Source organism: Hylobates moloch, unplaced genomic scaffold, assembly GCF_009828535.3.
Source record: "Hylobates moloch isolate HMO894 unplaced genomic scaffold, HMol_V3 SCAFFOLD_14, whole genome shotgun sequence".
NCBI lineage: Eukaryota > Metazoa > Chordata > Mammalia > Primates > Hylobatidae > Hylobates > Hylobates moloch.
In genome coordinates this window covers 56,566,354-56,593,337 of record NW_026652289.1, presented here as the reverse complement: position 1 = coordinate 56,593,337, position 26,984 = coordinate 56,566,354, and the positions used below count along the sequence as shown (strand labels likewise).

General features: G+C 40.5%; 1 protein-coding gene and 2 pseudogenes across 4 annotated transcripts in view; 1 reads left to right on the top strand and 2 right to left on the bottom strand.

The window, feature by feature from the left end:
* Positions 1-26,984, bottom strand: part of MYO9A (myosin IXA) — a 300,242-nt gene that overhangs the window by 210,019 nt on the left and 63,239 nt on the right. For all 4 annotated transcript variants that reach the window (XM_058427939.1, XM_032174780.2, XM_032174781.2 and 1 more), the window contains exons 2-3: positions 16,303-17,213; positions 3,159-3,253 (exon numbers count right to left, since the gene is read on the bottom strand). In XM_058427939.1, coding sequence (XP_058283922.1) covers positions 3,159-3,253; positions 16,303-17,142 — 935 coding nt within the window. In that variant the 5' untranslated portion in view covers positions 17,143-17,213. The remainder of the gene's footprint in view (positions 1-3,158; positions 3,254-16,302; positions 17,214-26,984) is intronic.
* Positions 11,817-12,275, bottom strand: LOC131381230 (eukaryotic translation initiation factor 5A-2-like; annotated as a pseudogene).
* On the top strand, positions 15,759-15,932 carry LOC116482799 (U2 spliceosomal RNA; annotated as a pseudogene).

Genomic DNA, 26,984 nt, shown 5'->3' with positions numbered 1-26,984 from the left:
TGAGGAGCGCCTCTGCCCGGCCACCCATCGTCTGGGAAGTGAGGAGCGCCTCTGCCCGACCGCCCCGTCTGGGAAGTGAGGAGCGCCTCTGCCCGGCCACCCATCGTCTGGGAAGTGAGGAGCCCCTCTGCCTGGCCGCCCATCTTCTGGGAAGTGAGGAGCGCCTCTGCCCGGCCACCCATCGTCTGGGAAGTGAGGAGCGCCTCTGCCCAGCCACCTATCCTCTGGGAAGAAGTGAGGAGCGTCTCTGCCTGGCCACCCCGTCTGGGAAGTGAGGAGCGCCTCTGCCCGGCCGCTCCGTCTCGGAGGTCTACCACGGAGGCCAGAAGCAATGTGGGGGCTGGACGTGGTGGCTCACGCCTGTGGTCCCGGCACTCTGGGGGGCGAGGCGGGTTGATCACTTCGGGCTAGGAGTTCGAGACCAGTCTGGCCAACATGGCGAAACATGAAAAATACAACAGACAAACTAACCAACCAACTCAGTGACAACAAAACAGGTCTACCCTGGAGTCATACTCTAATTTTTTCTATTTTCCTCCCTTTCTGATCCTTTATCCCACTTTCTTTTTCTTCCTCTTCCTTCTCCCTCTTCTTTGTCAAATAGAGGATTGAGTTATTATCACTGATCCATATAAAGTCCCTCTCTCGTTTATTTTAACTCCCACCCCCCATTTCTATTCCCTGACTTCCCATGTGCAACCTTCCTAATATGTTTGATACGCATCTTTTTGTTTGTATGTATTATTAGAAAATGTTTATTGTTTTTGTGTGCAAAAAAAATTAATAAAAAAAAAAAGAAAATCCATTGCCACTACCACCACCGATAATTAAAATTTATTACTTTTTCTGAATTACCATTGCCATTTCCAGTCTAAATTACCAAAACAGGCTTCCCTGTCTAAAATGGGAGAAAAGAAATTAACATGAACTAATATGTTAAATCCTCACAACCGCCTTGCGTGGCAAATATTACTGCCCCTATTTTACAAGTATAGAAACTGATGCTGAAAGATACTAAGATCACACAGCTAGTAAAAAGCATAACTTTTAACTCAGGTCTGTTTTAACTACAAAGGCTCTCTTTTTCAACTATAGTAGCCCCCTTCCACTTTATCCATGGGGGATACATTCCAAGATGCCAACCACAAATAATACCAAACCCACATACATATTCCATTCTACATCATACATATCTATATACTACATATATATATATATGGTTTTCTTCCTTGAATTTTTTTTTTTTTTTTTGGAGAAGGAGTCTTGCTCTGTCACCCAGATGATTACTGCTCACTGCAAACTCCGCCTCCTGGGTTCAAGTGATTCTCCCACCTCAGCCTCCTGAACAGCTGGGTCTACAGGCACACGCCACCACACCTGGCTAATTTTTGTATTTTTAGTAGAGATGGGCTTTTACCACGTTGGCCAGGTGAGTCTCCAACTCCTGACCTCAAATGATTTGCCTGCCTCAGCCTCCCAAAATGGTGAAATTATAGGGGTGCCTGGCCTGCGTCTTTTTTTCCTATACATACATACCTATGACAAAGTTTAATTTATAAATTAGGCACAGAAGACAGGGGTCCCCAGCCTCCAGGGCATGGACTTGTAGCGGTCCTTGGCCTGTTAGGAACCGGACTACACAGCAGGAGGTGACTGGCCAGCAACTGAGCAAAGCTGAGCTCCACCTCCTGTCGGATTAGCAGCGGCATTAGATTCTCATAGGAATGTAAACCCTATTGTGAAGTGCACATGCGAGGGATCTAGGCTGCACACTCCTTATGAGAATTTAATGATACATGTAACACTCTTGAATCATTCCAAAACCATTCCTCCATCCCCCAGTCTGTGGAAAAATTGTCTTCGATGAAACCAGTCCCTGGCACCAAAAAGGTTGGGGACCACTGCAGTAAGAGATTAACAATAACTAATAATAAAATAGAACAATTAGGCTGGGCACAGTGGCTCATGCCTGAAGTCCAAGATTAGCCTGGCCAACACAGTGAAACACCGTCTCTACCAAAAAATACAAAAATTAGCCGGGTATGGTGGTGAATGCCTGTAGTCTCAGCTACTCTAGAGGCTGAGGCAGGAGAATCACTCGAACCTGGGAGTAAGAGGCTGTAGTGAGCCGAGATTGCACCACTGCACTCCAGCCTGGGTGACTGAGTGAGACCCTTCTCAAAAAAAAAATAATAAATAATAAAACAATTATAACAATACACTGTAATAAAATGTATGTGCATGTGATCTCTGTCTGAAAACATCTTACTGTACTATACTCAACTACCTTTGGGTAACTGAAACTGCATAAAGTGAAACCACAGATAAGGGTGGTAGTAGGGGAAGCTTAAAGGGATATATGGGAATTTGCTGTACTTTTCCACTTATTTTTGCTGTGAAGCTACCACTGCTCTAAAAAATAAAGTCTATTTTAAAAAAAAGGACTCTGAACATAGACTATATAATAAGAAACAATATTGTAACAAAATTAAATTTCTTGAATATAATAATATGGTTATATAGAAAAATGTAGATTAGAAAATACCAACTGACTTGAAAACAATTTTTTATTTATTTTTTTTTTTTTGAGAGAGACAGAGTCTCGCTCTGTCACCCAGACTGGAGTAAAGTGGCACAATCTCGGCTCACTGCAACCTCCACCTCCCAGGTTCAAGAGATTCTCCTGTCTCAGTTTCCTAAGTAGCTGGGACTACAGGCTTGTGCCACCGTGCCCAGCTAATATTTGTATTTTTTAGTGAGATGGGGTTTCACTATATGTTGGTCAGGCTAGTCTCAAACTCCTGACCTCAGGTGATCCACCCACCTCAGCCTCCCAAAGTGCTAGGATTACAGGCGTGAGCCACCGTGCCTGGCCTTGAAAACAATTTTTTAAAAGAGCAAATGTATGCATAATATACAGAAAACAAATGCAACACATGGACAACAATTAAATCTAGGTTAAGGGTATGAGTGACTGTTACATTAGTGTTAAAATTTTTCTGAGGTTTTAACTTTTCCCAAACTAAAAAAAGTTGACAGGGAAGAATTTTAATGCTGACACCAATGTCTGGGAATGAACAATACATAGTTTATAAAAGGGTAAAGACAAAAATTAAAACATGCTCCAAAGCCTACACCTGCTAAGTAGCAGTACTTACCCAAGTACAGTGCCTGTTTCCTGGTAATTTACTTGAATAAACTTCCCAAAACGACTTGAATTGTTATTATGAGCTGTCTTTGCATTTCCAAAGGCCTGTCAAAATAAATAATTCTCATTAGTTTCACTAAAAAAAAATTTTTTTTTTTGGAGGGGGGATTAGGTCAGCTGCTTAGGTCAGCTCAGAGACAAAATGCTAAAGAGATAGTAAAAAGACAATTTGCTTATATGTTCAGACTCAGTCACAGTTCAGGCAAAATTTTTTTTAAAAAAAAAGCAATTAACAACTGAAAGAAGACCAAGTAGATTTTATTTTCTGCTATTCAGTAAAATAAACCATAATTTTATTTTATGCTATTTATTTATTTTGGAGACAGAGTCTCGCTGTCGCCTAGGCTGGAGTGCAGTGGTGTGATCTCAGCTCACTGCAATCTCTGCCTTCTGGGTTCCAGCAATTCTCCTGCCTCAGCCTCCCGAGTAGCTGGGACTACAGGCTCACGCCACCAAGCCTGGCTAATTTTTTGTATTTTAGTAAAGATGGGGTTTCAATGTGTTGCCCTGGCTGGTCTGGAACCCCTGAGCTCAGGCAATCTGCCCACCTCAGCCTCCCAAAGTGCTAGGATTACAGGTGTGAGCCACTGTGCCCAGTCAAAATAAATCATAATTTTAAAAACTTAATGTTCTTTAAAGTTTGGATTTCTCTTTCACATTCCAGAGCCCCCCTACAAAAAAGTCTTAATATATTTATACTTTTACTTTTTAAAAAATTTGCTAAACTGAAGTAACAAGGAGTTAGGAAAATAATAATTACATCAAAATAATTACAATTTTAGAATAGAATAAATGAAATGAAATTCCAGTACATAATGTACTATACTTTATTATGCCTATTTGAAACAAAGCTAGAGTACTCATTACAAAAGAGTAAGAACTATAAACTTCCTAAATTGTCACCCAAAGTATGTACCTTGCAATGGAATACTGCCCAGGAATAAAAGTAAACTAATGATATCAACAAACACTATGCTAAGCACAAGAAACCAGGCACAAAGTACATATCTTATAATCTATTTATATGAAATTCTAGAAAAGGCAAAACAAGAGTAACAGGAAGCCAATCAGCGGTTATCTGGGAATCCGGGTGGAATTGAGAAATATCTACAAAGGGGCACAATGGGTGATAAAGATAATCTATAGCTCAATTCTGTGATGGTGGTCACATGGATATATACATTTATCAAAATTCACTGAGCTGTACACTTTAAATGTGTACGTTTTATTGTAAGTTATAGCTCAATATAGCTCAATGAAATTTAAGATTTAAATGTTTTTAAAAAATGAAGCCACTGCCCTAGCCTGAGCATTCACATTATACTTGAAGAAACAAAACTAGAAAAGACACAGAAATGATTCATTGCGGAGCTTTTTTCTTCTCCTATAATAATCTCATGGGAATGGCATGCCCTCTAACCCCAAAATCCTAAAGTAGCCATTTACTGAACACCTCCCTAAATGCAAAGCTGTTCGTGCTAAACTGTAACTGTGCAGAGAATATATACACGACGCACGCACACATACAAGACACGGCGAGGGTGTCAACCAAGCTGATGCCCCAGCAACTACATCTGTACTCAAGTAGTCATACTCAACTACAACTGTATCATGGTCCTGAGACCAGAAACATCAGCATCTCCTGAAAATTTGTTAGAAATTCGAATTCTTGGGTCCCTCACAAAACTATTGAATGAGAAACTCTGAGGATAAGGTCCAGCAATCTGTGCTTATAAACCCCCTTCGAGTGGTTCAGATGTAAGTCAAAGTTTGACAACCACCACTCTACTTATTATGCATGCATTTAAATTTCTGCGAAATTACATTTTACTATGTCTTAAGAAATTATTCTATAATGATAGCAGCAAATGCAAAGATTCATAAAAATCTCCAGAAATGTCCCTCATGAATGTTTAGATTATACTGTACTTTAGTAAGTCATGGAAAAGAGCCCAGGCTCTCAACCATCACCAAATCATCTGCAAACTATAGACACAAAAAAGCTTGACATTGCTGAGTTCTGAATGCCTAGAATAGTTTGTCCATTCTGCTTTTTCCCTTTCCACCACAGAAAGTTTTTTACAAGGAATTTAGGAAAACCACATAGCACAGATTAATAAAATGTAGAAACAGAAACATAAATTTCATCAAAGAAATATTCATTTAAATGTCAAATGCATTACATTTTGATAAAACTTAAAAAATACACAGTGGGTTTGGAGATTTGAAATATGGATGTGTGATGCACTACTCCTATTTTTATATATGCCACTTTTGATTCTGCCCAAGGCTACAATGTCAACAGCAAATTAGAAGCTTTACCTGTTACTTAACCTGTGATTGCAATACAACTTTTATCACTACATAAAGTCATTTAGGGCCATTTTGAGAGGTAGGCTTGCAATAGATACTTCACCAAATAAGTTATATGGATGGCAAATAAGCATGAGAAAGCATGTTCAACATCACCAGCTATTACAGAGATTCCGTCAAGACCACAATGAGATACTACTACACACCTATTAGAATGGCTAAAATAATCAACAAAAATTGACAATGCCAAGTGCTGCTGAGGATGCAGAGGAACTGAAACACTCATACAGTGCTGGTGGAAATGCAAAATGGTAGAACAACTCTGGAAGACGATCTAACAAAAAGTAAAATGTTCACAGAAAGTTAAACACACTCTTAACGATATGACCCAGCAATACCACTCCTGGCTGTTTACTACTGAGAAATACAAATTTATATATACATACACATCAAGGCACAAACATTATCATCAGCTTTGTGACAGTCAAAGCTTGAAAATAACGAAATGTCCATCAACAAATGAAGGATTTAACAAACTGTGATTCATCTACATAATGGAATACTATACTCAGAAGCAAAATAAACAACTGTCATATTTTAGCAACCTGGATGAATTTCAAAGATACAACACTGAATGAGAGAAATCAGTCTCAAAACTTTACATGTGGTGGTTCACATGTGTAATCCCAGCAATTTGGGAGGCCAAGGGGGGAGAACTGCTTGAAGCCAGGTGTTTGAGACCGTCCTGGGCAACATAGGGAGACCCTGTCTCTACAAAAAGTTTTTAAAAATTAGACCGGCATGGTGGCACACGCCTGTAATCTCAGCTTATCTGGAGGCTGAGGTGGGAAGATCACTTGAGCCTGGAAGGTCGAGGCAGCAGTGAGCTGTGACTGTACCACTGCACTCCAGCCAGGGTGACAGATTGAAACCCGGGTCTCAAAAAAAATAAAAAACTTTACATACTATAGGACTCTATTTATATGACATTCTCAAGAACAAAAACAGCAGCAATGGAGAGCAGACAAGTGATTCTGAGTCATGAAAGTATGGCAGGGCAGAGGGTATGAAGATAAGGAGTATCATAAGAGTTGTATGGAGTGATGAAACTATTCTGTATCAAAATTGTACACAGATGGCTATAAAAATTAATGTTTTAAAATTCACAGAATTTTAATATAAGATTACTTATTTCAAAAAAAACTTAACTCCTCAAAATAGACATTCAAAATAGAAGGCACAAAAAAGACAATTTCAGATATACATAGCTGAAAATATTCATCACAAGCTAACCTGCACTAAAAGAAACATTAAAGAAGTCGTTTAAGCAGAAGGAAAATTGTATCATATTAAAACATGGATCTATATAAGGAAGGAAGAACAGTAGAAATGGTTGCCCCATGAGTAAATACATAAAATATTTTTTAGTACTTAAATCTTTTGAAAATATCACTGAGAGTGAGATTAGCAAAAATGGCAGAGTAAGGACCTCTAAACATCCTCTCCTTCACAAAAGGCACAAGAATGCTGACAAAAACTGTCAAACTCAAATTTTTAAGAACTCTGGAAATTAACCAAAGGATTGCAAGAACCCTTGGCAGAGGCATTTAATCAAGAAAAAACAGCTGAGTTTAGGAAAATCAGGCATTTTAACTTGTGCTATTACTACTCCTTTCTAGCTCCACACTGAAGAGAAAAACCAACATCCTACAATGATGGGGTTTTTTTTAAAGACACCCAAGAAGCCACTTGAAGAATCAGAACAGGGATGGAACTCATCCAAACTCCAGTTCCCCATGAAAATCATCACAATTTGACTTATCTGGCATTTCCCTGGAAAAACTCACACAAAGGGTTCTCTCTTTGTGTGTATGTATGTTTTGTTTTGTTTTGTTTTTGAGACAAGATCTCACTCTGTCGCCCAGGCTGAAGTGCAGTGGTCCTATAACGGCTCACTACAGCCTCCACCTCCAGGACTTAAGCAATCCTCCCACCTCAGCTTCCTACCACCACACCCAGCTAATTTTTGTATTTTTCTGTAGAGATGGTGGGGGAGGGGGGGGTCTCCCTATATTGTCCAGGCTGGTCTTGAACTCCTGGGCTCAAGTGATCCACCTACCTGAGCCTCCCAAAGTGCTGGGATTATAGGCATGAGCCACGGTGCTGGAGTGCAGTGGTGCCATAAGGACTTTCTTGACCTTACTTGGAAATCCCTTGCTGAAAACAGCCTCTTCACACTCCCCACTGTGCCCACCCACCATCACTATGTGTGTTTGTCAAAAACAATCAGAAGCAATTGTTTAATCACTATAACTGCTTAAGGTGGTAATAACAGAATGGGGCAAAAAAAAAAAAACAAAAGGAAAAGCTGGTAAATAATATGTATAAAGGGGACTTTGAAAGCACCTGAAATATTCATGGGCATATGGAAGGCCATGAGCATGCACAGCACTGCACATGCCCAGGATATGTCGATGCTCACAAAACACAGGAGACCTGTGTTTTGAACTTGAGGTTCTTTGTAAGCAGGAAGTAGAAGGTAAGGCACAGTTGACAACCGCTTGGCTGAGTACTGAAGGGGTGAGTCAACAAACACACAGAACCTCATAGTAAAGACTGGAAGCCTTAACTTCAGGCATTTAAGGAAATCCAAGTCTAATCATAACTAACCACTATAACTGAGTACAGTTTTTGATGATCTCATGCACAAAAATATAAACTTTACAAAATTAGTTCAAAGAAGTCATGAAACAACCAAACAATGGTAAGAAAACCACCACAAACCTTGGGAAAATCTCATTTTGAGATGCCACATCATTATTATTATTTAAAAATGTCTAGTTTTCACCAAAAAATTAAGAGACATGCAAAAAAGTACAAAAGTATGGGCATGGGAAAATGAAAAATAGCAATAAACAGCAACTGTTCCTGATAAAGCCCAGATGTTGGACTTAACTAGGCAAAGGCTATCAGCTTTTTTTATTTTTCTGAGACAGGGTCTCACTCTATCACTCAGGCTGGAGTGCAGTGGCACCATCACAGCTCAGTGGAGCCTCAAACTCCCAAGCTCAAGCAATCCTCCCATCTCAGCCTCCCAAATCAGCCTCCTCAGTAGCTGGGACTACAGGTGCATACCAACACATCCAGCTAATTTTTTTTTCCATTTTTTTGTAGAGACAGGGTCTCACCCATGTTGCCTAGGCTGGTCCTGAACTCCTGGGCTCAAGTGATCCACTTTCCTTGGCCTCCCAAAGTGCTGGGATTACAGGCATGAGCCACCATACCTGGCCATAATACAGAACTCTTAAATGCACAAAAAATATCCACCAAGAAAGACCATGTTCTGGGCCATAAGTCTCAATAAATGTAAAAGAATTCAAGCTATAAAACACAGTGTTATTTAACCTGGCCAAAATACAGAATTATTAAATGCATAAAAAATATCCACCACGAAAGACCATGTTCTGGGCCACAAGTCTCAATAACTTTAAGAGAGTTCAAGTTATACAACACAGTGTTATCTAACCACAAAAGAATTAAATTATAAATCAAGAAGAGGGGACAGAATCTCAGAGGACAGGATTGGGGCAGGGCAAGATGTGGAACAGATCCACAGATCCACTGACTGCTCCCCCACACACAAAAATACACCAATTTAACAACTAACTACACACACAAGAAAAGCACCTTCATGACAACCAAAAACCAGTAGGGTAAATGGAAACAGCCATCTTAGACTAAGATGGAAGCCATGTACTGAGAATGGCAGAGCCACAAAGAAGGAGCCCGTGCCCATCACTGCACAATCAATAGATCAGCCCAAGACTGCTACCATGTGTATTATGACGTGAGAGAAATAACAATCTATCTTCTTTAATCCCTTATTGTTTTGACCTTTGTTACGGCAACCTAATGTTTGTACAAAAGGGCTTTCATTTCTTACTTCATTCGTTTCTGCATTGTTTGAATGCTTTATAGCATGTATAATTAGTTTAATAACTTAAAATATATACATAATCTATATATGTTCATTTACCTATAAGTAAAGATACAGATACAAGGAGATATATATCTATATATAGGGAGAGTGAAATCCATATTTATCTATATAGTCTATACAGATGTTAGATAGATATAATGTGCAGTGGGCCAAAGATAGAGACTTTAGATTTTGGTTTTCTGATACACCAAAATATTTTGAATTATTTATACCTTCCTGAAAATTAAATTCACAAATCTTTATTGAGAACTGGTCACGTGAAAGAAACTAAAGTGACACAAATAAGTATGTCATTGTTTTGGAAAGTACTATATTCACTCGTGAGTAGCAAATTAATTTCAACAAAACAATACCATCCATACTTTTCAAGTAATACTGTTAATCTAAAGTTCACTGATTTGAAGTTTCGTTTATACTTAATTTGGTAAAATCTGTTTTGCTTTATAGTTGTATACAAACTTTAAGGAAAAAAATTTAAATACAGTTTTATATTTGTACATTTTTCAGTGTCTTTAAAATTTTTGTTTATATATACTTATAATAAAATAATTAGGTTTCCAAAAAAAAAAAATAGGATTTAAATATTTACAAACTAAACACAAATCTAAGCAACCCATGGTTCAAAGAAGAAATCAGGCCAGGCACAGTGGCTCAGGCCTGTAATCCTAGCACTTTGGGAGGCTGAGGTGGGTGGATCATCTGAGGTCAGGAGTTCAAGACCAGCCTGGCCTACATGGAGAAAGACACAAAAATTAGCTGGGTGTGGTGGCGCACACCCAGCTACTCAAAAGGCTATAGTCCCAGCTATTCAAGAGGCTGAGACAGGAGAATCACTTGATCCGGGCAAGTGGGGTTTGCAGTGAGCCGAGATCACGCCACTGTACTCCAGCCCAGGTGACAGAGCAAGATTCTGTCTCAAAGAAAAAAAAGGGGGTGGGTGGGATCTGTCTCTGCTGTTCCATGTCCTCCACCTCAGGAGCCCCTGGTGACTTTGTCACAGCCTCCATTGCTCTGTGATCTCCAGGTCCTGGGAGATGCACAGCTAAGACACCAGTACATCCTGGAAGCTAGGAAATGACCCTGAACCTGCAGCAGCAACCTGGTCTCTCCATCACCCTAGGCTTGTGGACCACCAATCACAACCTCATCCACCTGCATGGACACAGGAATATGTTAGAAAATAGCCCTGCCTGGGCCATCAAGCTCCAAATGGTCATCCAACTAGGAGCCTCGGACAATGGCCACTTTTGCTGGGAACCTGTAGGTAGGCCTCTAGGAAGATCTGACTGCTGTTTTTCCAAAACAGTGCCCCCTGTCAGCAGGAGGCAGTTAAAATCGGTCTTCATCCTTATCCTTATCCTTATCCTTATTCTATTGGCACTTAGATGCACTTCTTCAGAGGGGAGAATGAGACAGTCAAGTAATAAAAGGTTCCAGGAGAATCTCCAACTGACCTGCATACTGGGAAGACAGGGTGAAGACTTGTTAAGTCTATGCCATTTGCAGGGGGGAGGAGCCTGGCCTCTCCTGTTTCTGTGTGAAGACCTGGGATCAAATTAGTGAGGTCAACAGCCTGTTAGCAGGACCTCATCTCACTTTGCTGAGTTGTTTTTCCTTTTCATTCAATAATTTTACTCCTCACCCTTCTACGTGTCTGCGAGCCTAATCTTTCCTGGTCGTGTGACAAGAACCCAGTATTTTCCGTTTTTTTGAGACGGAGCCTCGCTCTGTTGACCAGGCTGGAGTGCAATGGCATGATATTGGCTCACTGCAACCTCTGCCTCCCGAAGAACCTGGTATTTTCTACGACAATATTTTATACATTTCTTTCTACAATGATTATATAATTATGGCTTTCCAGCAGGAAACAAACAAACAAAAAAGAATAAGTCACAAAAAAAAGAAGAAATCAAAAGGGAATTATCAAATGTTTTAAACTAAATAAAAGTGAAAACACAATATGTCAGAATTTGTGGGATAGCAGTACAAGCAGTACCTAGGAAAGAATTTACAGCACTAAATAAATATATTAGAAAAGAAGAATGATCTAAAATCAATGACCTCAGAGATCATACTAAAAACTTTAAAAGCCTGTAGTTCTAGCACTTTAGGAGGCCAAAGCAGGTGGATCGCTTGAGCCTGGGAGCTCAAGACCAGCCTGGGCAACACGGTAAAACTCTGTCTCTACAAAAAATACAAAAATTAGCCAGGCGTCGTGGTACATGCCTATAATCCCGCCTACTTGGGAGGCTGAGGTGGGAGAATTGCTTAAGCCAGGGAGGTTGAGGCTCCCATTTATTTGCAGGGTTTTATGGCTACAGCATATTCTTCACACATGACAGACACCTGTACATCTTCACCTGCATTGTATTTTCCCTGTATTTATTTGCCTAGTTCACTTTCTGGCAGTTTAAGATCCTCAGGAACTTCATCAGCTTTGCCGGCAGGGAAAGGCAACTATCTTGAATGCGTATCAGTTGATAATCATGTCTCTGAATATTTGGAACATCCATGTTTTGAACAGAAAGACAAATATCTTCTTCTTTTTTTATTTTTTCCCATGAAAACGGCAATTCCAACAAGGTGAACCTTGGCATGACCATGTTTTCCAGTTTTGGAAATTAACATCTTCACTATTTTGCATGGCTGTCCTTTGAACACCATGAAGCCACTTTTGCACAAGGTTGAGCACTGCGTAGGGTAAGTATTGGAAGCCCCAGCATCTCCAGTAGTTAAATCAATTTCGTACACCATTGTGAGCTGGGGAGATGGTAGTTTTTCCATGGGAACTTTCAGCAGGCAAAGAGCGCCTTTCACCCTGCGTACCCGCACGGGTCCCCTACAGCTGCAGAGCCAGCGGCAGCAGTGGCAGCTGCAGCAGTTGCCAATAAGGGAATATTATATAAAACTTTATGACAATAAATATGATAACTTAGATTAAGCAAGTTTCTTGAAAGACACAAACTATCAAAGCTTACTAAAAAAAAGTAATAATAATAATAACATGAATATATCTACTTTTAAAATTGAAACCTTGTTTAAAATTCTCCCACAAAAAACACCAGGTCCAGATGGCTTCATTAATGAATTCCAACACTGACAGTAAAAAAAAATCAGTTCTACACAACGCTTCCAAAAACATGAGGAGAAAAGACTTCCCAATTCATCCTATGAGACTTGATAATTCTATCAATGCAAAAGATTAAATGCAAAAAAAAAAAAAAAAAAAGACATTAAAGGAAACAATGTTAGGCATGATGGTGCATGCCTGTAATCTCAACTACTTGGAAGGCTGAAGCAGGAGAATCACTGAAGCCCAGGAGATTGAGACCAGCCTGAGCAACAAACTGGGATCCAGTCTCAAAAACAATTTTTTTAATGAGAAAGAAAACAACGTCCCTCATGATGTAATTCACATTAACAAAGTTTAAAATATAATCATCTCAATAAGACACAGAAATAACACGTGACAGAATGAATTTTGACATCCATTCCTCAAAAAAGCTCTAAACAAGCTAGGAATAGAAGGGATCAAGCTCAATTTGATACAGAATTTACACAAAACCAACAGCTATCATTATAACTTAATGGCTAAAGACCAAATGTTTTCCCCTAACATTAGAAAAAGACAAGGATGTTGCTTTCAACCACCTCTACTCAACATTATACTGGAGTAGCCAGTGAAATCAAGCAAGAAAAAAAAAAGACATCCAAACTAGAAAGGAAAAAAAACTTTTTATTCACAGACATGACTGACTATATGAAAAATCCAATGGAATCTATAAAAAAGCTGGTGCAGGGGTGGGCAGGTGTGGTGGCTCATGCCTGTTATCCCAGCACTTTAGGAGGCCAAGACAGGAAAATCACTTGAGCTCAGGAGTTCAGGACCAGCCAGCCTAGGCAACATGGTGAGACCTCGTCTCTACTAAAAATAAAAATAAAAATAAAAAACTAGCCGAGCATAGCAACACAGGTTGATAGTGCCAGCTACTCAGGAGGCTAAGGTGGGAGGATCACTCGAGCCTGGAGATCGAGACTGTAGTGAGCTATGATGACACCACTACACTCCAGCCTGGGCAATAGAGGGAGACCTTGTCTCAGAAAAAAAAAAAAAAAAAAAGGTTAATGGCACTAATATTTAAGTCTAGCCAGGTTGCAGCAGATAAGATCAACGTGTAACTATCAACTGTATATCTATATACTGGCAACAAAGAACTGAAAATTGTAGAACACCATTTATAATAACATCCTCAAAAATACTGAGAGATACATCTTACCAAAGATGTAAAAGACCTGTACACTAATAACTATAAAATACTGCCAAGAGAAATTAAAGAACTTAATAAAAAGTTAAACACATACTTATCATCTGATTTAGTCATTCCATTCCTAGATATTTACTGAAGAGAAAAAAATGCATATGTCTATATAAACTTGAATGTTAATAGCCAAAAATTAAAAACAACCTATATATCCATCAACGAGTGAATAGATTTAAAAAATTGTGATATCCCATGGAATACTATTACCTTAGCAACAAAAAGGAACGTATTATCGACATATGCAACAACATGGATAAATCTCAAAATAATTATACCAAGTGGGAGAAGCCAAATATAAAAGGGTACATACTATGTGGTTCCATTTATATAAAATGGTAGAAAATGCAAACTAATCTACAGTGACAGAAAGCACTTAACTGGTTTCCCATATATGGGTGGGCTGAGAGGAGTGTGAAAGAGGGATCACAAAGAGATATGAGGAAACTTTGGGGATAATGGATATGTTCTTGACTGTGGTGGTGGTTTCATGGGTATATACATGTCAAAGTTTATCACGTTATACACTTTGCATATACGCAGTTTACTGTATTTCAATTATACCTACAAAATATCTTTTAAAAAGACAATGAAGTAGTATTACCTTTTCCTTTCAGGTCTAAAACAAACACTATATTCCCTTTCCTTTTTTTTTTTAATTGGCAAGCAAAAACTGCATATATTTATGGTGTATAACATGATGTTTTCATATATGTCTGCAGTGTAGAATGGCAAAATCAAGCTACTTAATTTATGCGTTACCTCACAATACTTATTTTTTTGTAATGAGACTAATTAAAATATTTTCTTAGAAATTTTCAAGTATAGGCTAGGGGCAATGGCTCATGCCTGTAATCCCAGCACTTTGGGAAGCCAAGGCGGGTGGATCACCTGAGGTCAGGAGTTCAAGACCAGCCTGACCAACATGGAGAAACCCCTTCTCAACTAAAAATACAAAATTAGCTGGGTGTGGTGGCACATGCCTATAATCCCAGCTACTCAAGAGGCTGAGGCAGGAGAATCCCTTGAACCCGGGAGGCAGAGGTTGCAGTGAGCCGAGATCACACCATTGCACTCCAGCCTGGCAACAAGAGCAAAATTCTGTCTCAAAAAAAAAAAAAAGAAAGAAATTTTCAAGTATATAATATACTGTTACTTACTATAGTCATCATGATGTATAATAGATCCCTTGACCTTATTCCTCCTACATAACTAAAAAATTTGTGTCCTACAACCATCTCTCCAATCCTCGCAGCCTTTAGTAACTACCACTTTGCTCTTTGTTTCTATGCATTCAACTTTTTCAGATTCCACATATAAGTGAGATTGTGGAGTACTTGTCCTTCTGTATTATCTTTCCTTTTGACATTGGATGGTATTACTTGTAAAACATCCCACAACTAAACATTTTTTCCCATATTCTCTACATTATTACAAGTTTCGATGCTAGGCACAGCTGTTAAGCTTGCAGAAATACAAGCAATTCATCATCAAAAATATTCATCAGCAAAAATATTTTCACCAACCATCACAATGCAGTTAGACAGGACCTGACTCTGCTTTCTCCCCTTATAGGGGGATATACAATGACTACAGTCATCTCTTTCTTTGCATCATTAATGACCCAAAGACACTCTCTTTTAAAAAAAAAAAAAAAAATTACCATTTGTCACACTCTTCAGTCTTCCACACCACCTTTTTTGCTTTCCCATCTTCCAGTTTCTCTTGGTTACTAAAAATAACGTCTACACTTCTATTTAGTTTTACTTCATCTTCTCACATCTATCAAATATTTTTTAAAGATATGTTTAAGAATAAGAACAGTATTTTTCTTTTTTTTTTTTTTTAAATTGCTGCTCCTCGTGGAGCAGGGCTACCCTGCAGGCAGTGTGCCCAGAGTAGCAAGAACAGTATTTCTATAGCTTCTCAGCCTTCTGGCTAAGATCAAGTACAGTTATGTTTTTATCAGTTTAATATCTAGAATGTCTTCTATCCAAAGACTTTTTTTTTTTTTTTTTTTTGAGATGGATTTTCACTCTTGTTGCCCAGGCTAGAGTGCAATGGCATGATCTCCGCTCACAACCTCCGCCTCCCGGGTTCAAACAATTCTCCTGCCTCAGCCTCCCGAGTAGCTAGGATTACAGGCATGCGCCACCACGCCTGACTAATTTTTTTTTGTATTTTTAGTAGAGACAGGTTTCTCCATGTTGGTCAGGCTGGTCTGGAACTCCTGACCTCAGGTGATCCACCCACCTCGGCCTCCCAAAATGCTGGGATTACAGGCATGAGCCATTGCACCCGGCCCTAAATCAGTTTTTGAAGCTGGGAGATGGAACAGTATCTTGCTTGATCTACTCTACACATCGACCTGGTATTGCAGTACCTCCAGGAATGATACACCCCCCTACCTCAAAGGATAAAAATTAAAATTAAAATCAAAAATAAGATTTCTATATATTTACCTCAAGTACTGGTCCAGCTCCAAGAATAATCTGTTCTACTCCACTGGCAAATCCTTTCTGACTGAGAGCAGTAAGGTGGTGAATAAGAAAGTTTGTGCTTTGAGTCTTCCCAGAACCACTCTCTCCCGAAATCACGATGCACTGATTCTTTTTGCGCTGAAGCATGGCATGATAAGCTACATCAGCCACAGCATAAATGTGGGGCTCAAGTTTTCCCAGTTGGTGGTTATCATACATTTTGACATATTTGGGGTTATAAATAGGAAGAAACTTGAATGGGTTAATAACTATTAGAATACTGCCAACATAGGTATAAATTTTTTCATGCTTAAAGCGATTTCGTAGGTTTTCTAAGAGAGTTTTCTCATTCAAATCAGGTAAACTACATAAATCATCAAAGTCTTTCTGTTGAGGCTGTGGAAGAAAACCCCGTTCCATCATCCTGCGACGTTCTTCTGTTACCCGTAGCCATGACTGCAGGCTACCATAATGGATTGATCCATCAAGGTTTTTCTCTCTCAGAAGAAAGCGGTAGTCCTCTCCACTTAAGCGATTTTCCAGAGCCATTCGGGGCCACAACATCATTCGCTGAACTGGACAATCTGTTGGATTGAGAATCCATTCTTCTCCACCAAATTCCTTTACCTCTGCTAGAACATAACATTTTGTTTTGTCAAGATGAAGTTTGTTTATAAGAGACTCAATCACCTCAGCAGCTGTGGAGTTTTTTCTGGCAGGAATCGGACAGTAGATTGTCCCTTCTGAAATAGTCCCAGGATATATCCGTAATGTATGTTCATTATCTTCAAAGCGTCGTCTTCCTCCATCATTTATATTCATATTGGATCCTGTCCCATCAGCATGGATAGTATATGTTCAAAGTCGTGCAAACCATTTTCTTGGTAAAATAACTGCAACATAAAAGATGCAAAATATTTAGAAGTAAATACTCATTGCTTTCTGATGCTCAAGAAAGAAAAGCTTAACAAGCATGTTGATTACATCTTCTAAAACACAAAATACTAACTCTTGTCTTAGCACAGCAACAGTTTCACTGAGACCACATAATATTAGGTTTCACTGTCCAAATCTAGGCACTTTCTAAAACAGTAACTTGCCAAAAAAAATATATTTCAATGTTTTATTATACAAAAATCCAAAGAGTTCAAAGAAAAATTATTTTTCCCTTGCTGTCTCAAATGTTTGTAAGGAACTTGGGATTAGAACCAAGTTCTTTCCTTATACTTAAGAAAGACTGGATTAAGACAGAATAATCATGCAAATCTAATTGCCCTGTACCCAAAATTTCTTAAGGATAAAGCAAAAACAAGAAAGAATCCCAACAATGGAGCAAAAATTTTGTAAAATTTGTTAAAAACAGTAAGAAGATAAACAGAGAAATTACATAAAACCAAGAAAATGATGAGAGAAACCAACTAAAGAGATAGACATATATTTTCAAGGAATTCTAGGCTCTGACTCACTCCCTCCCACAAGGTGGGAAGGAGAAGGGAGTTTGGCAAGAACGACAAAAGAATCCTGCCCCTGACTTGCTGGGCAAATTTAACACAATTATACAACTAGGCACCACTACAAATTTTATTCAGCTTCCCTTTGTCCTTCAATGCTACCATTATATCTTTTTACCTAACCTTATTTATTGCATTCCTTACAAGTATTCTGCATTTTCTTCCCATCTTCTCGAACCTCGTATACAGTATATCACACTTCTAGAAGAATGATTTCAACTTTTATACCTCACTGAGAAAATAGTGATTTCCTTCAAATGGCTTCCAACTCAAAATTTATTCCTATCTTTACCTCATCTATCTTATTCCATTCCTGTCTTCTACTGAGAAAATATGCCCCACACAATTTCCAGGGCTGATAAAACCTATTTCTTATCTTCATTAGTTAGTTATATGTCCCCCAAAAAACTACCCTCATGTGTCATCAATACTTCCCTTATTTATTTCATCCTTTAACATACAAGGATGATGTGCTATTAAAAAAATAATAAGAAGAAATACTTTTTCAGTTACTTCCTTTTTTTTTTTTTTTTTTTTTTTTTGAGACAGGGTCTTGTTCTGTCACCCAGGCTAGAGTACAGCGGTGTGATCTTGGCTCACTGCACCCTCCATCTCCCGGGCTCAGGTGATCCTCTCACCTCAACCTGGCTGGGACTACAGGTGTGCGCCACCTTGCCTGGCTAATTTTTGTATTTTTAGTAGAGAAGGGGTTTCACCATGTTGCCCAGGGTACTATCTATCCTCTCATACTACTACATATTTGTCAAAGTCTTCTAATCAAGAAACTATTTTTTCCCTTTTGCCTAGATGGTAAAGGTCTTTCAAACACAGAGATTAATACAGAATATATTAAAAAAAAAAAAAAACAGCCATATAGGCCAGGAGTGGTGGCTCATACCTGTAATCTCAGCACTTTGGGAAGCCAAGGCGGGCGGATCACCTGAGGTCAGGAGTTTGAGATCAGCCTGGCCAACATGGTGAAACTCTGTCTCTACTAAAAATACAAAATTAGCCAGGCATGGTGGCACATCCCTGTAATCCCAGCTACCCAGAGGCCTGAGACAGGAGAATCACTTGAACCCAGGAGGCTGAGGTTACAGTGAGCTGAGGTCGTACCCCTACACTCCAGCGTGGGTGACAGAATGAGACTGTCTCAAAAATAAAAAAAATTAAAAAAGAAATAAACTAGTGAGGAAAGAATAAACTATTCACTGTGGTACTGGTTCAATTGCTAACCTGAGTTGGAGTGAAGAAAATTAACAGTCCTATCTCATAGCATACTGAAAACAGATTCCATCTATGGATCTGTACCTATCAATCTGTTCTGGGCTCTACAGTCTGTTCCATAGGTCTATTTTTCCACCCCTGAACCTCACTACAGTCGTATAATAAATTTTGGGATCTGAAGGGCACATTACCTTAATGTGTTGTTCTTTACAAATTTTACCTTGGCTATTTACACTACCATAAAAATGTTTAAGTTTGCATGTTTACTATCATGAAAAAAAAAAACGTTTCAGATTTTAATACTGCATTGATTTTACAGATTAACATTGGACAGAACTGACATCTTATTGACTCTTCTCATTCATGAACACCATGCTGTTGGCTTTTAAAAATTACAACTATATTTTTCACTTCTAAAGTTTTTGTCATTTGCAAATCCACCTGATCTTTTTTCTGCCGATTTACATTTCAAAATTATTTATACTTAAGGGCTATTACTCCTTTTCTTTTTGAAAATCCTGAGTATGTAATTTAATATTTTTCAGACTAACACTGAAATGTCATCCAGACTGAACTGCTCTTCTGGTTGTTTATTTCATATCTTCCTTAGCATGAGATGACTTCATATATTTGAGAATTTAGCTTTACAAGTGCACTTTTGATGGAACTTCTTTTGTTTTTCATACAAACACTTACTGAAAACCTGTTTACTACTTTTTTAAGAGAACCACAGTATCATAAATACATTTTTTTAATTAAAAGTTTTGGTATTAAATGATCAATTGATATTCAAACTTCCAAATTTCCTCAGTCATCTCATAAATATTTTTCTTACAGATAGTCTAGACAGAGATTCTGCTCTGCAATAACAGTGAGGATATACTCTGAATTACCAGGTTCCTAGCTGTATAGCTATGTTTGCTTTCCTGAATCCCTAAGTATTTGGTTCATATAAGCTATGACATCTGGCAGCAGTCAGCAGCAAATCTTCTTACGGCCAGGGAGGCTGTGACCTGTACCACTCCAGGAGATGTACTAAGTTAACGGGTCACCAACCTCTGGGCCATGGACTAGTGCCAGTCCATGGCCTGTCAGGAATTGGGCCTCACAGCAGAAGATGAGCAGCAGGCGAGTGAGCATTACTGCCTGGGCTCTGCCTCCTGTCAGATCATCAGCAGCATTAGATTGTCATAGAAGCATAAGCACTATTGTGAACCACACATGCAAGGGATCTAAACTGCATGCTCCTTATGAGAATCTAACTAACGCCTGAGGATCTAATACCTGATGATCTGAGGCAGAATAGTTTCATTCCGAAACCATTCCCTACTATCCCATCTGTGGAAAAATTGTCATCTATGAAACCAGTCCCTGGTGCCAAAAACATTAAAGACCACTGTACTAAGTAACTACAATCTAATCCCTAAAGTTGTATAATATGGCAGCCCTGGAAGTAAACTCAGAAACATCTTTTTTAACAGGAGTCCTATCTTGGTCCACTGTTTCCAACAATAAGCCCAACTCTAATTACACTTCCCCATTACTTCAAAGCAGCCAAAACCACACCTGCTCCTTCCTAAAACACAGAAGTGTTTACCTTTTTTGAGTCCTAGTTTTGTCAATTTGGTTTTATCTTTGTTATTTTATCAATTACTGCTTTGTGGTAATTACTTTGTTATTTTATCAATTACTGCTTTTTTGTTTATTTACAAAAAGGAGGGTTTGTCTCAAAATACCACTCAGAAATCCATCTTGATCACAAGCCAGTCCTTGCTAAACAGCTTGGAAAATCTGTATTTGCAAATCCGAGACATGAGCTTTCATCAAAATCATCTGGGGAACTTTTTCAAAACGTACATTACCAGCCAGGCACGGTGGCTCACACCTGTAATCCCAGCACTTTGGGAGGCCGAGGCAGGCAGATCACGAGGTCAGGACATCAGGACCATCCTGGCTAACATGGTGAAACCCCATCTCTACTGAAAATACAAAAATTAGCCGGGCATTGTGGCGGGCGCCTGTAGTCCCAGCTACTCCGGAAGCTGAGGCAGGAGAATGGCATGAACCTGGGAGGCGGAGCTTGCAGTGAGCCAAGATCACGCCACTGCACTCCAGCCTGGGTGACAGAGAGAGACTCTGCCTCTAAATAAATAAATAAATAAATAAATAAATTTTTTTTAAAAAATGTACATTACCAGGCTCAACAATAATTATGAGTTGAGGAAATGTAGCTAATTCTGTTATTGCTGGTCCAGAAAATAGTATTTGAAAATCACTGTATTCCCAAATATTTGGGAACTCACTTTCTACTCCCTTACCACTCTTCCCACATAGCAAGCTACTTGACAACGTTCTGGAAAAGTCACGAAATTCCACAGAGTTGGTAATCCAAAGGTCTTTCCTCATTCTTCATTTTAACACACCACACTATGGCATGACTAAAGCAGCCAATTTCTAGTTCTTGAAAGTGTACTCACATAGTTATTTTTCTTATAATCTTCCTGATAGTCTTGCTCTTTTTCTGACTCACTTCTACAGCTCCTCTTCCATTAACTCACTTTATTTTGTTGTTGTTTTGTTTTGTTTTTGTATTTGTTTTATAGAGCCAGGGTCTGTCTCTGTCATGCAGGCTGGAGTACAGTGGCACAATCATGGCTCACTGCAGCCTCAACCTTCTGGACTCAAGTAATCCTCCAACCTCAGTCTCCCAAGTAGCTGGGACTGTAAGTGCATGCCACCGATGGCAGCAGCGGCCCATCTACAGCAGGCACTGCCGTGACACCAGCTGCAGTGGGGGAGGTGCAGCCAGGACTGCGTGCTCCATGGAGGTAGCAGAAGCCAGGAACAGGTGGGAACCCCGTCACCTTCTGAGTTGACAGGGCAGGAATTTCGCACTCCCTAGGTGCAGCTGCGGCCACCCGCTCAGGTGGGCTGCAGACCCGGGCATCACTGTGCTCTTGGGGGATGGGAGCAGGCAGGAGCCCCACCCTCTCAGGCACAGCTGCAGCCGCCCAAGCTGCAGCTGCAGACCCAGGCATCTCTGCACTCTCAGAGGCCCAGGAAGGCCCCCCGCCCAGTCCCTGCAGGCTCAGAGGTGTTTGCTCCCACTGCCTGGCCTCTCCTCACTCCCAGCACCCACTCCAATCTCAGAGCAAGGTTGGGTCCGAGCCTGGGCACTGTCACAGCCTGGCCAAGTGCACACACACTCCAGATAGCACTGATACACCAGCCCCCTGCCACCTCGGCCCCCTCTAAACTTTGGGTGCCTACAAACACTAGAGGGAGGCCGAGGGGGTACTGAGGGCAGCTCAGTACCTGTAGGCACCCCCTGTCACAAACAGCCTGGGCACCATGAATGGCAGCAGGAGGCAGGCAGGCTCCTGGGCAAAAGGAGGCAGGTCCCTGGTGAAGCCCCACCTTCAAGCCAGGGAAGGCCTGAAGCCTGGGGACCAGGCTTTCCACTGGCACCCGATGACCAGAGTGGGAACTTGTGGTGCTTTCTCCAGGCCCACCCAGGGTTGTCAATGAACCAATCAGTACACACACCCTCCCTGCTGAGACCTATAAAAGCCTGAACTCAGCCAGACTTGGGGAGACAACCACCTGCCAGTTGCAGAGAAAAGGTGCCCACCCCAGGGTCTCCTCTCTGCTGGCAGTTGAGAAGATGATGGGACAACCAGCTGCAGGGAGAAGCTACCCACCCCAGGGTATCCTCTGCTGAGAGCTGAAGAGATATCCAACTACCAGCTGCAGAGAGGAGCTACCCACTCCACGGTCTCCACTCTGCTGAGAGCTGAACACTCATCAGGACACTCTGGCTGCAGAGAGGAGCTACCCACTGCAAGTCTCCTCTGAGCTGTTCTATCACTCAATAAAGCTCCTCTTCAACTTGCTCACCTTCCACTTGTCCGTGTACCTCATTCTTCCTGGGTGCAGAACAAGAACTCAGGACCTGCCAAATGGCAGGACTAAGAGAGCTATAACACAAACAGGGCTGAAATACGCCCCTTGTTCGTCACATTGTAGGCAACAGAAGGAGATAAGAGAGAAGGAGAAAAGAGCTGAGGCCCTTCATGGAGCCCAGACCTGGGGGCTCCCCAAGCCAGGGCTCTGACACCCTCTTTGGGGCTCTGCAGTTCCGGGCATCTTCAAGCTTCCGAGCACCACTGCATTCCCCAGTGCCAGCCATGGAAGCTGCCTGCGGCACGCCTGATCCAGCCACAGCCTTGCAAGGAAGCCAGCGCCTATGCCGGCACCCGGAGCTGCCTGCCCCACTGCAGCCAGCATGCTCGGTTGTGTAGAGTAGCCAAACCCCTCACTCACTCACACACCCTCCTTTGGTAGGTGTGGGATCCAGGCTGGTAGTACAAGCCAAACACAGCCTGCCATTCAGAGTGAGCAGAATAAGCCCAGCAGGCCCAAGAAAAACTCAGGCAGAGGCGTCAGTGGTCACAGACGTTTCCAGCCAGAAAAGTATCACCCCAAGAAGTATCACCCCATAGCAAGATGGAATGCTGCCCAGGCTGGTCCACAAAGCCAAAAACTTTTACTATATGCTCCTTTACAGAAAAATTTTGCTGATGGTTGTTCTAGGGTACCCATTAAAAAAGATTTTTTTTAGGCTGGGCCTGGTGACTCACGCCTGTAATCCCAGCACTTTGGGAGGCCGAGGCAGGCAGATCACTTAAGGTCAGGAGTTCGAGACCAGCCTGGCCAACATGGTGAAACCCTGTCACTACTAAAAGTACAAAAAAAAATTAGTCAGGCAGGGTGGTGCGTGCCTGTAACCCCAGCTGCTCAGGAGGCTGAGGCAGGAGAATCGCTTGAACTCAGGAGGTGCAGGTTGCAGTAAGCCAAGATCACACCACTGCACTCTAGCCTGGGCAATTGAGCAAGACTCTGTCTCAAAAAAAAAAAAAAAAAAAAAAAGATTTTTTAAGTGTAACTTTCCATGTGGCACATATACACTACGGAATACTATGCAGCCATAAAAAAGAATGAGATAATGTCCTTTACAGCAATATGGATAGAGCTGGAGGCCATTATCCTAAGTAAACTAATGCAAGAACAGAAAACCAAACACCGCACTTATAAATGGGAGCTAAAAACTGAGTAGACATGAACACAAAGAAGGGAGCAACAGACACAAGAGCCTACTTGAGGGTGAAGGGTGGAAGGAAGGCGAGGATCAAAAAACTACCTATCAGGTACTGTGCTTATTACCTGGGTAACAAAATAATCTGCACACCAAACACCTGCAACACACAATTTATCTAAAGAACCAACCTGTACATGTACTCCTGAAACTAAAAGTTAAAAATAATTATGTAGAACTTTCCAACTAGTAGAGTGAAAAAAACAGAATAACGAGTTCAAAAGAAAGCAAGAAGGGAGAAGGGAAAAAAAGTCAGAATAGGTAGATCAAATAGAAAACAAATAGTAAACTTTTAAAGCTAAATACAACAGTAATTATATTATATTACATGTAAATGCTCCAGTTAAAAGACAAAGATGGTCAGATCAAATTTTTAAAATTCAACTATCTGCTGTTTTCAGTAGACACACATCTATAACATAAGGATACAGAATCAGAAAGTATTTTTTTTAAAGGAGAAGAAATATCATGCAAACACTAGCCAAAAGAAAGCTGGTATAATCAAAATAACATCAAGCAAAACAGGAAAAGAAAATTGAATTAAACATCTCTTAAGGGTTTTTTTTAGCCCTTCCATACTATTATTTTAGGCTTAGGTCTGAGACAAAGGTCTCTGGATATCACTGGTGTTCTTGAAAAGAAGTACATGGCCGGGCGCAGTGGCTCAAGCCTGTAATCCCAGCACTTTGGGAGGCCGAGGCGGGCGGATCACGAGGTCAGGAGATCGAGACCATCCTGGCTAACACGGTGAAACCCCGTCTCTACTAAAAATACAAAAAATTAGCCGGGCGTGTTGGCGGGCGCCTGTAGTCCCAGCTACTCGGGAGGCTGAGGCAGGAGAATGGCGTGAACCCAGGAGGTGGAGCTTGCAGTGAGCCGAGATCACACCACTGCACTCCAGCCTGGGCGACAGAGAGAGACTCCGTCTCAAAAAAAGAAAAGAAGTACAAAACAGAAAAAGATTACAAGAAGTTAAGGAGGAAGCCACAGAGTGGCAACTAAGTAGCTAGCAGATGTTGATCAAATCTGCTACAAAGAAAGCAGGAGTAGGGCCGGGCGCAGTGGCTCACACCTGTAATCCCAGCACTTTGGGGGGCCGAGGCGGGTGAATCACAAAGTCAGGAGTTCGAGACCAGCCTGGCCAAGATGGTGAAACCCCGCCTCTATTAAAAATACAAAAATTAGCCAGTCATGGTGGTGCACGCCTGTAGTCCCAGCTGCTCGGGAGGCTGAAGCAGAAGAATCACTTGAACCCAGGCGGCGGACGTTGAAGTGAGTAGAGATCGTGCCACTGCACTCCAGCCTGGAGACACAGCAAGACTCTGTCTCAAAAAAAACAAAAAACAAAAAACAAAAACAAAAACAAACAAACAAAAAAAGCAGGAGTATTGTGAGTGAAATGTTTGTTAGAGGGCTTGGGAACACAACTGTGTGATTATAAATAAGATCAAGCAAGGAAGCAGAAACTAAAAACTGAAGAAAAAGAAGGTCTAACTGGTAAGCCAAAGTTCCTTGGTAAGCAAGACTAAATGAGATTAAGGTCAAAGGTGGACAGATGTCTCTCAGAAAGGAAAAAAAAAGGACACTTTTACTGAAAGAATTTAAAAAAAAAAAAAAGATGGGCAGAGAAACAGAATTTGAGATAAGATGTGACAAGACTGCATATCAGCTAATCATTACTAGAAAGAATATAAAAGCCCAAGTTTTACCTATAACAGATCAATGTCAAGTAAAAGCAAAAGTGGGTGCTGAAAGAAAACACATTTTGTACCATTTCAGTTGAAGAAAATGTAATGGAAGAAATAAATTATCAGGCTGGGCACAGTGGTGCATGCTCATAGTCACAGCTATTTGAAAGGCTGAGGTGGGAGGATTGCTTGAGCACAGGAGTTCAAGACCAGCCCGGGCAATATACCAAGACCCCATCTCTAAATAAATAAAATGTTAATAGTTGGCAGGCCACATGTAGCATGAAAACCTCTCACCTTACACAAAAATCAACTCAAAATGGATCAAGGACTTAAATCTAAGACCTGAATAAAAATTCTACAAGATAATGTCAGAGAAATCCTCCCAGGCTTTGGCTTAGGCAAAGACTTTATGACCAAGAACCCAAAAGCAAATGCAACAAAAACAAAGATGAATAGATGCGACTTAATTAAACTAAAGAACCTCTGCACAGAAAAAGAAAAAATCAGCAGAGACAACCCAAAGAGTGGAAGAAAATCTTAACAATGTATATATCCAATAAAGGACTAATATTCAGAATCTACAAGGAACTCAGACAAATTAGCAAGAAAAAAACAAACAATCCCATCAAAAAGTAGGCTAAGGACATGAATAGACAATTCTCAAAAGATACACAAAAGGTCAACAAACATGAAAAAATGCTTAACAGCATTAATGATGAGGAAAATGCAAAACAAAATAACAATGTGATACCACCTTACTCCTGCAAGAATGGCCATAAAAAATAAAATAAAAATAAAATAGATGTTCGTAGGGATGTGGTGAAAAGAGAACACACTTTTACACTGCTAGTGGGATGTAAAATACATTCACTATATGTAAAATACAACCACTATAAAAAAACAGAATGGAGATTCCTTAAAGAACTAAAAGTAGGCCAGGTGTGGTGGCTCACGCCTATAATCCCAGCACTTTGGGAGGCCAAGGCAGGTGGATCACCTGAGGTCAGGAGTTCGAGACCAGCCTGACCAACATGGCGAAATCCCATCCCTACTAAAAACATAAAAATTAGCTAGGCATGG